This window comes from Oncorhynchus nerka, linkage group LG27 (genome assembly GCF_034236695.1).
Source record: "Oncorhynchus nerka isolate Pitt River linkage group LG27, Oner_Uvic_2.0, whole genome shotgun sequence".
Taxonomy (NCBI): domain Eukaryota; kingdom Metazoa; phylum Chordata; class Actinopteri; order Salmoniformes; family Salmonidae; genus Oncorhynchus; species Oncorhynchus nerka.
In genome coordinates, this window is record NC_088422.1 from 11704601 (window position 1) to 11718718 (window position 14118).

The 14118-nt window shown below is 43.0% G+C and overlaps 1 protein-coding gene across 1 annotated transcript in view; it reads right to left on the bottom strand.

Moving 5' to 3' along the window:
- The window catches only part of unc5ca (unc-5 netrin receptor Ca), a 367477-nt gene that overhangs the window by 81516 nt on the left and 271843 nt on the right, over nucleotides 1-14118 (bottom strand). Inside the window, 3 exon segments of the mRNA XM_029637116.2 lie at nucleotides 3601-3765; nucleotides 7213-7380; nucleotides 13248-13428. Of these exon segments, the coding sequence (XP_029492976.2) occupies nucleotides 3601-3765; nucleotides 7213-7380; nucleotides 13248-13428 (514 nt within the window).

The following is a 14118-nucleotide window of genomic DNA, read 5'->3' on the forward strand; positions in this document are numbered from 1 at the left end:
TTTAAAAAAAAAATATTATTTAACTTTTATTTTACTCAGCAAGTCAGTTAAGAACAAATTCTTATTTACAATGACGGCCTAATTTTTACTTCGACTTTGACTCCTCTTTATGATGGCCTACCCTGGCCAAACTTCTGAGGACCCATGCCAAATCATTTCAGTCTCCTGAAGGGAACAGTGGTTGTCATGTCCTCTTTACAAATGTCTTGGTTGGTTTGGACCATGATAGTTTGTTGGTGATGTGGACACCAAGGAACTTGAAGCTCTCGACCTGCTCCACCACAGACCGGTCGATGAAAATGGGGGAGTGCTCGGCTCTCCTTTTCCTGTAGTCCACGATCATCTCCTTTGTCTTGATCACGTTTAGAGAGAGGTCGTTGTCCTGGTACCACACTGCCAGGTCTCTGAGCTCCTCCCTACAGGCTGTCTCTGAGCTCCTCCCTACAGGCTGTCTCTGAGCTCCTCCCTACAGGCTGTCTCTGAGCTCCTCCCTACAGGCTGTCTCTGAGCTCCTCCCTACAGGCTGTCTCTGAGCTCCTCCCTACAGGCTGTCTCTGAGCTCCTCCCTACAGGCTGTCTCTGAGCTCCTCCCTACAGGCTGTCTCGTCGTTGTCAGTGATCAGTGCTACCACCATTGTGTTATGACTTTAGTGTTAGTTTACTTTTGATTTGTAGCCTACATTTTGCATCATTCCATTCTGTTGACCTTTCTTTCCTCTGTCATGTCAGTGTAGTTGTTCCTGAGGATCGCTAGCATTACTGGATCATAGTAGGCTAACGTTGTATGGTAAACATGCAGTCTATTTGAATCATTATGGAACTCAGACCACATGTAGCAGTTTAAACCTGGAGCCTGCCACATGTTATACAGTTCCATGATTAATGAGGATTAGGGGAGATTTCTAGCACTTTTTCCACCTTCCAATATTTCATGGATTGAAATTCATCAATATATTTAGTGTGCAAAGGCTCTCCTGTTTTTTTTATGATAGTTTTTTTTTTTCCTAACTCAAGAAATGTATTTACCAGTTGGTGCTGAAACGGAGATGAATATGCATATATTTAGATAACTTTCTTTCATGGATCCCTATATTGTGAACACTATCTCTCAATGCATTCTCCTGAGACTGTCGACACAATTCTAATTAAAAGGTGCACCGTATTTAAACGGAGAGCTTAATAAGATACCTTTACTGAAAACCCTATTGAATGACAAATCCACGAGAAAATCTGTTAGCCAGCAAATCGGAGGGTTTTCAGCTGTTGAAGTACATTATTCAGTGTGCTCACCCCTGTAGAGCACATTACCTGCCTGCCAGTACATCATTTGGGACGGATCCTGCCGGAACAGGATCCGGCAACTCTCAGTTTTGGACCGTTTCATTCCGGACACCCATTTGCCAGGATCCAGCATGAAAAATAATGTTCACTATTCGCTTTTATTATCATTTTTTACATTGCAATCAGAGAACTTTGACTCCTCTTTAATTCTCCTGCACCCTAAAGAAAACCTAATGTGAAAACATGCCTGATATTCTAATAATTGATTCACGTGGGGCCATTGCTGTTTGTGCAACATTGTAGCCTATATAGACCAACGTGTGGCCATTGCTGTGGTGAAGGAAAGAAGCGTGCCTGTATCTCTCACAGAACTACTGCAAAATTTGATTCACTTTCTAAGATCTCTCTCCCTCTCTCTGCGCTGATAGAGATGAGCCTTCAACTCTCACACTTCATCATTTATTTCCTTATAGAATCATAGCCCTGGGAAGTGTCCAGGAGGTGCCACACCCCTGATAAATTTATATACATTTGCCAAAGTTATAGAATTACTGCTGTCTGTTCAGAAATAAATTAAATCATTCTAAATACTACACCTGGAGTGAGCCTATATTTAGTCATAGAGGATCAATAGCTTTTTTAAAAAATAGCCTAGCTGTGGATTGTGCGTAGCCCAATCACAAGGAATGCTTACAGTTGGGCAAGCGTGGCAAATCTGTCAGTGAATAGCATGCAGCTAAAACAGGCCTTTCGCAATATTTACAATACAATCGCGGGAAAACACAGATTGAAAAGCAAATGGCTCCTGCTGAAAAGAGAAGAATCGAATCTGTCTGTAGGCTACCAAGTTATAGACCTATTCAGCGAACATCATTGTTTTACAAAGAAAAACAAGAGAGATAAGCTTTTGGCAAGAGCGCATTAGCCATGGCTGGTGAGTGAGCTGTGCATCATTGGGTGAGTCAGTGAAACTGGAAAGCTTTTTTAGGACTATAATTTCCTCTTCATATTGTACAATGTGTGTGTCTCCATACAACTAGGTTTAGGCAATTGATGGATTCAAGAAGTCATTTTTATTGATCTCAGATTCTCAGATTGTCAGTATCAAGTAGCCTGTCATTTCAATCATTTGTGAGGTATTAAAAATATTCTACTAGTGTCCAATAATCTAAAACGAACAAACAAAATAATCCTTTGCAACTTCTGCAAGTGCCTCTACTCTGCTGCTCTATACCAGTATGCAAACCTCTACTCTGCTGCTCTATACCAGTATGCAAACCTCTACTCTGCTGCTCTATACCAGTATGCAAACCTCTACTCTGCTGCTCTATACCAGTATGCAAACCTCTATTCTGCTGCTCTATACCAGTATGCAAACCTCTACTCTGCTGCTCTATACCAGTATGCAAACCTCTACTCTGCTGCTCTATACCAGTATGCAAACCTCTGCTGCTCTATACCAGTATGCAAACCTCTACTCTGCTGCTCTATACCAGTATGCAAACCTCTACTCTGCTGCTCTATACCAGTATGCAAACCTCTACTCTGCTGCTCTATACCAGTATGCAAAAGTGTTGGTAAACACATGTAATGCTTTATTATAAAGGTGATTTTTGTTTTATGCGTTTCGGTACCTCAGAGCCCCCCTGGGTCAACCCCGTCTCAAGGTCACTTTTTGTTCCGGCACCTCCCAATTTACAAATGAAGCGCTGGCGCCTGCATTAGGTAAGTCTGAATACCAACTACTGAGAAGTACAGAGGAAAGGCATACATTTCCTAAGTCTGAATCAGGCCCATAGTGCATCTTGTGGTCAAAAATGTATAATAATGTGCATTCTACAGATCTGAATACCACCATCAATAGACACATTTAAAGGATAAAACATTTTAGGTTCACATGTTTGATGAAGATGCTCACAGGCATACTTTGTTTTGTAAGTACACATATCTGTCTGTCCTTATCCTACCTCATTTGCCCACACTGTACATAAACTTTTTCTATTGTGTTATTGACTGAATGTTTGTTTACTCCATGTGTAACTCTGTGCTGTTGTTTGTGTCGCACTGCTTTGCTTTATCTTGGCCAGGTCGCAGTTGTAAATGAGAGCTTCTTCTCAACCAGCCTACCTGGTTAAATAAAGGGGAAATAAAATGTGTATTGCTGATGTTGCGTGTGTATGAGAGCAGGAAGAAGGAGGTGAGAATATAACAGAGACAGTGAAGAAGAGGAGGAGCAGGAGGAAGAGCAGGAGGTGAAGTAGGACAAGCAGGTGGAGCAGGAGGAGGAAGAAGAGTTAGTGGGGGAGGATGTTTACTCACTCTGCATACAGAGTCCGTCAGTACAGTTCTGGGACTGTAGGACCATACCCTCGCAGTCCTTGCCTCCATTTTTGGGTGCAGGGGCATTGCATTCTCTCCTGCGCCAGTGAGTGCACTCTGTACCACACGTAGACCACTTACTCCACTCTGTCCACAACCCGTCAACTGTAGGGGAGAGTGAGAGATACAGGGTTCACTGGGATACAATATCAACACAGTTGATCTGGCTCTGAAGGTAAAATACAGAACAATACAATACAGAACAATACAATACAGAACGATACAATACAGAACAATACAATACAGAACAATACAATATAGTACAGTAAAGAGTTAAATGGAGTAGTATAGTATAAAACAGAATATATTATAACATACTATAGAACACAACAAAGTAGACTAGAACAGAACACAACAGAATAGAACAGAGTAGACTAGAACAGAACACAACAGAATAGAGCAGAGTAGACTAGAACACAACACAACAGAATAGAACCAAGTAGACTAGAACACAACACAACAGAATAGAACAGAGTAGACTAGAACAGAGCACAACAGAATAGAGCAGAGTAGACTAGAACACAACAGAATAGAGCAGAGTAGACTAGAACACAACAGAATAGAACAGAGTAGACTAGAACAGAACACAACAGAATAGAACAGAGTAGACTAGAACACAACACAACAGAATAGAACAGAGTAGACTAGAACAGAACACAACAGAATAGAACAGAGTAGACTAGAACACAACACAACAGAATAGAACAGAGTAGACTAGAACACAACACAACAGAATAGAACAGAGTAGACTAGAACAGAACACAACAGAATAGAACAGAGTAGACTAGAACAGAACACAACAGAATAGAACAGAGTAGACTAGAACAGAACACAACAGAATAGAACAGAGTAGACTAGAACAGAACACAACAGAATAGAACAGAGTAGACTAGAACAGAACACAACAGAATAGAACAGAGTAGACTAAAACACAACAGAATAGAACAGAGTAGACTAGAACACAACAGAATAGAACAGGGTAGACTAGAACAGAACACAACAGAATAGAAAAGAGTAGACTAGAACACAACAGAATAGAACAGAGTAGACTAGAACAGAACACAACAGAATAGAACAGAGTAGACTAGAACAGAACACAACAGAATAGAACAGAGTAGACTAGAACAGAACACAACAGAATAGAACAGAGTAGACTAGAACAGAACACAACAGAATAGAACAGAGTAGACTAGAACAGAACACAACAGAATAGAACAGAGTAGACTAAAACACAACAGAATAGAACAGAGTAGACTAGAACAGAACACAACAGAATAGAACAGAGTAGACTAGAACACAACACAACAGAATAGAACAGAGTAGACTAGAACACAACACAACAGAATAGAACAGAGTAGACTAGAACACAACAGAATAGAACAGAGTAGACTAGAACAGAACACAACAGAATAGAACAGAGTAGACTAGAACAGAACACAACAGAATAGAACAGAGTAGACTAGAACAGAACACAACAGAATAGAACAGAGTAGACTAGAACAGAACACAACAGAATAGAACAGAGTAGACTAGAACACAACAGAATAGAACAGGGTAGACTAGAACAGAACACAACAGAATAGAAAAGAGTAGACTAGAACACAACAGAATAGAACAGAGTAGACTAGAACAGAACACAACAGAATAGAACAGAGTAGACTAGAACACAACAGAATAGAACAGAGTAGACTAGAACAGAACACAACAGAATAGAACAGAGTAGACTAGAACAGAACACAACAGAATAGAACAGAGTAGACTAGAACAGAACACAACAGAATAGAACAGAGTAGACTAGAACAGAACACAACAGAATAGAACAGAGTAGACTAGAACAGAACACAACAGAATAGAACAGAGTAGACTAAAACACAACAGAATAGAACAGAGTAGACTAGAACAGAACACAACAGAATAGAACAGAGTAGACTAGAACACAACAGAATAGAACAGAGTAGACTAGAACACAACACAACAGAATAGAACAGAGTAGACTAGAACAGAACACAACAGAATAGAACAGAGTAGACTAGAACACAACACAACAGAATAGAACAGAGTAGACTAGAACACAACACAACAGAACAGAGTAGACTAGAACAGAACACAACAGAATAGAACAGAGTAGACTAGAACAGAACACAACAGAATAGAACAGAGTAGACTAGAACACAACAGAATAGAACAGAGTAGACTAGAACACAACAGAATAGAGCAGAGTAGACTAGAACAGAACACAACAGAATAGAGCAGAGTAGACTAGAACAGAACACAACATAATAGAACAGAGTAGACTAGAACAGAACACAACAGAATAGAACAGAGTAGACTAGAACACAACACAACAGAATAGAACAGAGTAGACTAGAACAGAACACAACAGAATAGAACAGAGTAGACTAGAACACAACAGAATAGAGCAGAGTAGACTAGAACAGAACACAACAGAATAGAGCAGAGTAGACTAGAACGCAAAAGAACAGAGTAGACTAGAACACAACAGAACAGAATAGAACAGAGTAGACTAGAACACAACAGAATAGAGCAGAGTAGACTAGAACTGTTGGCTGGGCTCCCTTCCTGTGCCATTAAACCCCTACAACTCATCCAGAACGCCGCAGCCCGTCTGGTGTTCAACCTTCCCAAGTTCTCTCACGTCACCCCGCTCCTCCGCTCTCTCCACTGGCTTCCAGTTGAAGCTCGCATCCGCTACAAGACCATGGTGCTTGCCTACGGAGCTGTGAGGGGAACGGCACCTCAGTACCTCCAGGCTCTGATCAGGCCCTACACCCAAACAAGGGCACTGCGTTCATCCACCTCTGGCCTGCTCGCCTCCCTACCACTGAGGAAGTACAGTTCCCGCTCAGCCCAGTCAAAACTGTTCGCTGCTCTGGCCCCCCAATGGTGGAACAAACTCCCTCACGACGCCAGGACAGCGGAGTCAATCACCACCTTCCGGAGACACCTGAAACCCCACCTCTTTAAGGAATACCTAGTATAGGATAAAGTAATCCCTCTCACCCCCCCTTAAAAGATTTAGATGCACCACTGTTCCACTGGATGTCATAAGGTGAATGCACCAATTTGTAAGTCGCTCTGGATAAGAGCGTCTGCTAAATGACTTAAATGTAGAACAGAACACAACAGAATAGAGCAGAGTAGACTAGAACGCAACAGAACAGAATAGAACAGAGTAGACTAGAACGCAACACAACAGAATAGAACAGAGTAGACTAGAACACAACAGAATAGAACAGAGTAGACTAGAACACAACACAACAGAATAGAACAGAGTAGACTAGAACACAACAGAATAGAACAGAGTAGACTAGAACACAACACAACAGAATAGAACAGAGTAGACTAGAACACAACAGAATAGAACAGAGTAGACTAGAACAGAACACAACAGAACAGAGTAGACTAGAACACAACAGAACAGAATAGAACAGAGTAGACTAGAACAGAACACAACAGAATAGAACAGAGTAGACTAGAACACAACAGAACAGAATAGACTAGGACAAAACACAACAGTATGCATGTCCATACCAGTGCAGAGGGAGGTGCAGGCCAGCTTCTGGGTTGCCTGTCCATCACAGGGGGCTCCTCCGTTGAGCGGGGCGGGATTGGTACAGCTGCGGGTACGCTTTTGGTAACCGCGGCCACAGCGACTGTTACACACTGACCACTCTGTCCATGTCGACCAGCCGCCGTTCACTATGGTAACAGAGAACGGAGAGAATAAACGTCTACGCACGCACAAAAAAGTTTGAATCTCGTCTTATTTTTGAATCTTGGTTGAAGTGTGATCAGAGGGATATGTCAGTACAGGCAGGGCTAAAAGTACATTTCTGTTCTTCCCGGCACGGGACCTCCTACAGTGGGGTCCAAAATGATTCACAGCCTTGATAAATATGTAATAATGACTGTATAAAATAAATAAATAAAATACTGAGCTACATTGTATCCTCAAAAATATAGGGAAAGTATTATTTTATATTGCTAAGAGAAAGAGATTTTGTTGAACAAGTAATATTTTAGTCAAAGGTAAGGGTCAAAATTATTGACATCCCTAAAGATACTTGGAAATAAAGTAGCCAAAAGTGTAGTATTTGTTCCCATATTCCTAACAAACTGCAAACGCATCCAACAAATGTGTAGAGTCACCAGCTTAATGTAGGTAGTCCTTACATCATAATGTAGAAATATGGGAGCAAATACTAAACTTTTGACAACTTTATATCTAAGAATATTTAGAGGTGTCAATAATACCTTGAGTTTAAAAAAGTATATATATTACAAAATATCTGTCTCTGAGCAATTGTATTAGTATAAAATAATATAAATGTCCATTTTTTAAGTGTACAATACAGCTCAGTATTTGAATGATTTATTTTACATACATTATTGCTAATCTTTCTGAACGGTGTCAATCATTTCAAACCCCACTGTAAGTGTGCATGCACCATTTCTTATGGTCTTGTGGCTCTGGAGGAGGCAAGCCCTCTTGCCGCGCCCTTCCAACACCATTCCTGCACTTTTGAGAGGTTAATGAAGCCCAGTTGAGGGTAAAAAGTCAATCAAGTGTGTGATTGGCTGGACAATCAGCCCAACAGTTGATTAGGCTGCTGCTGCTTCTCTCATTTGATGGAGAGGATTGGAGACAGCAGCAGACAGGTTGTTATTAAAAGTTATACCTAAAGTTTCTTATTTGTAAGCAGTTCTGTTGGTCAATTATGAAATACAACTTAAGTTTGACCTACCTCACTGACCCTGAGACCAACGGTTTCTCCCCTGGCTCTGTCTCAGGGTGTAATAATGAAGACGTCATATCGTATAACCTTAAATGTATTATCTTTTAACGGGGCAAGAACACCACCAACCAGGCATGGTGTTTTCATCTGATTGGCAGTGATGTTTTAAAGCAACATTCCTGCAGTTCTACACATTTTGCAATGGCTTAAGCCATGTACTTGTGCTACCTGAGTGAATCAAAATATAACACAATCCATTGGGACCCAATGCCATGAATGTTTAGATTCTCCCTGACTGTCTAGTTTTATTCTGGTGGTTGACCAGGTACCCCCTGTATATAGTCTCCACGTTGACCAGGTACCCCCTGTATATAGTCTCCACGTTGACCAGGTACCCCTTGTATATAGTCTCCACGTTGACCAGGTACCCCCTGTATATAGTCTCCACGTTGACCAGGTACCCCCTGTATATAGTCTCCACTTTGACCAGGTACCCCCTGTATATAGTCTCCACGTTGACCAGGTACCCCCCTGTATATAGTCTTCACGTTGACCAGGTACCCCCTGTATATAGTCTCCACGTTGGTCAGGTACCCCCTGTATATAGTCTCCACGTTGACCAGGTACCCCCTGTATATAGTCTCCACGTTGACCAGGTACCCCCTGTATATAGTCTCCACGTTGGTCAGGTACCCCCTGTATATAGTCTCCACGTTGACCAGGTACCCCCCTGTATATAGTCTCCACGTTGACCAGGTACCCCCTGTATATAGTCTCCACGTTGGTCAGGTACCCCCTGTATATATAGTTGACCAGGTACCCCCCTGTATATAGTCTCCACGTTGACCAGGTACCCCCTGTATATAGTCTCCACGTTGGTCAGGTACCCCCTGTATATAGTCTCCACGTTGACCAGGTACCCCCTGTATATAGTCTCCACGTTGGTCAGGTACCCCCTGTATATAGTCTCCACGTTGGTCAGGTACCCCCTGTATAGAACCTTGTTGTTGTTATGTACATTTATTGTGTTACTTTTTTGATTGATTAGACTTTTTTTAAATTTAGTTTATTTTGTAAATATTTTATTAACTTAACTAAATTTCTTGCACTGCATTGTTGGTTAAGGGCTTGTAAGTAAGCATTTCAGATCAAAATCAAATCAAATCAAATGTATTTATAAAGCCCTTCGTACATCAGCTGATATCTCAAAGTGCTGTACAGAAACCCAGCCTAAAACCCCAAACAGCAAGCAATGCAGGTGTAGAAGCACGGTAAGGTTTACACCTGTTGTATTCGGCGCATGACACAAATAGAATTTGATTTGATTTGTGTGCCCATGCAGGTGTGTGTTTGTTTACACTCACATGGAACAGTGTTTGGTACAGTATTTGATATTTGGGATTTAAGGATTAATCATGTGAAGAAACTCTCCCTCTCCCCATTTTGTCAAAAAGCCTTCTCTCATTTCTATCCCTTCATTTGCCGTGTCAAAGACAGAAAGAGAGAGCGAGGGAGAGAGAGAGGGAGCGAGAGAGGGAGAGAGGGAACACTGGAGACTGAGAGAGAGGGAGAGAGCGAGAGCGAGGGAGAGAGCGAGGGAGAGAGGGAGAGAGAGAGCGAGGGAGAGAGAGAGCGAGGGAGAGAGGGAGAGAGAGAGCGAGGGAGAGAGGGAGAGAGAGAGCGAAGGAGAGAGAGGGAGAGAGAGAGCGAGGGAGAGAGAGAGAGGGGAGAGAGAGAGAGAGAGAGAGAGAGAGAGAGAGAGAGAGCGAGGGAGAGAGGGAACAATGGAGACTGAGAACAGGGTGGATTCCAACAAAGTCATCAGAGGCTGAGCAGACATCAAAGCTTCCTCCGTTACTCCCCCTCTCATTTCTAACGGCGATAATGACTGTTTAAACGCGCGGCAGCTCAGGAGTCCCACACCTATTACATGCACACACACACGCGCACGAACCCGAAGAAACACACACACGCACTCCGATGCTTTCTGATGTGTTTGTCTTCACTCCACTATCCCTACAGCACTCATTAGTTAGCAGCGCATCCTCAGACTCTGCAGCAACAAACTCTACTTCCCACTGCTATAATAACCTCCCATCACACTCTTTCAGTTCTCAGAAAATGCAGAGTAAACAGAGTCCACACAATCCGGCGCTGGGTGGAGCACCATATGGACAACAATTCCAACGTGACAAAAGCCCTACAGGAGAGAGCGGCTTGACAAAGACTTAATTCATATATGCCATTTAGCAGATACTTTCAGCCAAAGCAACTTGTAGTCATGGTTACATACATGTTTTGGTATGGGTTACCCCAGTGGGAATCAAACCCACAACCTTTGGCTTTGCAAGTGCCACACTCTGCCAACTGAGCCACATAGGACCTTAAAGAGTCTCCTTTCATACAAATATTAAATGCGTATTCCTGTTTAGCTAAATAGTTCATTATGTTGGTTTTCAATGAATGTGTCTGTCAGTAGGAAATGAAATACAAACCAAAGTGTTCTCTATTTAAGGGGCAATCTGAAATTGGTGAATCCATTTTTGGAATTTCAAATTGTTGATATATTGCCATTGATTCTTGAAGAATATAACTTTTCTCCAGCCCCATCCCTGTTTAAACCAGTGGTGTGGTGACAGCTGTGGTGTCAGCAGTGGTGTGGTGCGGTGACAGCAGTGGTGTGGTGCGGTGACAGCTGTGGTGTGGTGCGGTGACAGCTGTGGTGTCAGCAGTGGTGTGGTGCGGTGACAGCTGTGGTGTCAGCAGTGGTGTGGTGCGGTGACAGCTGTGGTGTCAGTAGTGGTGTGGTGCGGTGACAGCTGTGGTGTGGTGCGGGGACAGCTGTGGTGTGGTGCGGTGACCGCTGTGGTGTCAGTAGTGGTGTGGTGCGGTGACAGCTGTGGTGTCAGTAGTGGTGTGGTGCGGTGACCGCTGTGGTGTCAGTAGTGGTGTGCTGTGGTGTCAGCAGTGGTGTGGTGCGGTGAAAACTGTGGTGTGGTGCGGTGACAGCTGTGGTGTCAGTAGTGGTGTGGTGCGGTGTCAGTAGTGGTGTCAGTAGTGGTGTGGTGCGGTGACAGCTGTGGTGTCAGTAGTGGTGTGGTGCGGTGACCGCTGTGGTGTCAGTAGTGGTGTGCTGTGGTGTCAGCAGTGGTGTGGTGCGGTGAAAACTGTGGTGTGGTGCGGTGACAGCTGTGGTGTCAGTAGTGGTGTGGTGCAGTGTCAGTAGTGGTGTCAGTAGTGGTGTGGTGCGGTGACAGCTGTGGTGTTATATGAATTGTAGTTGTAGTTGAGTGGCCTGCAGTGAAGCACGTGTTGAGCCTGATGTCTGGTAGAAATGGGAAATGAAAAAAGCTCTCTGAACTGGTGCTGGTCCTCTGAAAAAAGTCCTCTGAGAATAACAGAGAGAAGATGTTCAATATGCTTCTGTAAAGTGATTGTGGTGTTGTGGGTAAAAAAACATAGGACATGAAGATATGCTTCTCTATGCAGATACAACCTGACGTTCAGATACATTCGGTCACTATGGCTACGGCCCTCATTCACTACTTCCCACAAATCTAAAACCATTTGATTGGTAGAGGCATGGGCTAGTGGGAGTTTCCACCACATTTCTTATACCAGTCGTTTCCTTTCATATCAGGGAAGGAAAGTAAGAAAAAAGCATTCTTCGCGAGGAATGAGAGATAATTGGGACAAAGCCATGGTTCTTTGTTGTGGACCCTGGGCTTGTGTGCTCAGACATTTGGAACACACACACACACACACGGGCTCGTTTAGGATCTGGCCCGGGATCGGTGGGTTTTAATTGGTAAGGGTCAGGTGGGAACATTAGGCATGTTACAGAGAGCATGTTGGCTGGATGAGCAGGCTCATTACATTGAGCAGAGGGAGGTTTTCTTGGCTAATCGTGCTGATTAGGGGGAAAGCGTGCTATGGTTGACTGACGATGAGTGTTGTTTATGGTTATGGGGTAATGTACAGTAATTGGTTTGTCAGTTTATCGGTTGGTCTGTGTTCGGCATTGTGGACAGGTATAACTGTCTGGGTGATAAATAGCATAGTATCATCTCAAATGGCACCCTATTCCATTTATAGTGCACTGCAGATGTAGGATCTTAATATGAGCCAGTTTACTACAGCAAGAAAATAATGCTGCAGCAACAGGAAATGTGAAACATTATGTGGACTATAATTAATGGGAATTTTTGTAGGGTTGTCTGAAATTTCAAAGTGGAAATTACAAACCTCAAATACAAGTTTAAAATGTTCAGCATTGCAGTCAAGGTCTCTGGCAACAGGGTGATCAAATTAAGACCCTACATCTGTATGTAGGGAATCGGTTGTCATCTGGGACACAGACCATGTCTCTGTGTTACAGAATGATGATCTGATTATGTTGATTGATAGTGGTTTGGTAAAGATGACTGTCTATGTTATGGAGAAGGAGGCCTATTCAAAATGGCGTCGGAGGAGATGGCCGCCGCTTTACAGTCTCCTAACCAATTGTGTTATTATGTGGGGGGGTTTCGCGGTACTTGTAAATGATTTTGTACATAATGTTTCTGCAACCGTATCTTGGGATGGGAGAGAAGGATGCTAAGATTGAGGATCAATGAGGTAGAGTTGATTAGAGCTGAGGCCATGTACTGTAGATCAGGACCCGTAATCAAAAACGTAGGAATGCTGATCTAGGATCAGGTCCTCCCCCTGCCCATATTATCTTATTTATTATGATCTAAAAGGGAAAACTGATCCTAGATCAGCATTCCCACTCTGAGACACAGTCTACTGACCATACAACAGGTGTCTATAGAGACACAGTCTACTCACCATAGACAATAACAGTAGCAGTGGTACTTCTCCTCTTGGCAACAATGTTCTTGGCCACGCACGTATAGTTGGCCGTGTCCGACAGTCTGGCCTGTTTTATAATCAGGTTGTGGTCAATGGTGATGTAGAAATTACGGTCATCAGCCGGGTCAATGATCTCCTCGTTCTTCAACCACTCAACCTGAGATGGACACAAGGAGAAAACTGTGTGAGGAGGGAAGGAAGGAGGGAGGTAAGATCCAGGTGAAAGAGAGGACAGGAGGAAGCTAGCTTCATTTATGATACTTATCACATTTCCTGAATGCCATAGTTAGTGCCACAGTTCTCGTAAATTGAACCTGTCAAAAGGTTTACGGCATGCACCGTAAATGTCAAAACCTATCAAATGTACTGTTTTTTTTATTTCCCTTTCACATTAGGGGAATGGAATTTTCAGACATCGAAAGGGAAATTCTGTGTTTTTCTTAGGTTACCGTCGCATGCTTTTCCTTATTAGTTCTGCTCTGATGGAAAATTCACAGCGCCTCCTTGCTCTCCCTGGGAGCAGTGTCTGGCCTGACTTGCATGGTGGCTCCTTGGGAATTCATTCTATCAACAGTGACAATGCAGCTGTACGGGAAAAGGACAAGGACATGCCGCCAACAACAACAACAACAACAACAGACGTACAGACAAAGAGACATGCTTTCTGTATGAAGCTGTATGATCAAAATGACGTCGAAAATCATAATCAAGTCCAGTCCAAGCAGGTATAGGATCAGCTTATTGAATGTTCAGGATGAGTTCAGAGTTCATAACCTTCCCATCTACCTCAAACGGAAGTAGGTGTGAGGGAGTCATTATTTTGGGTGTGGAACTGTGTGAAGGAGAT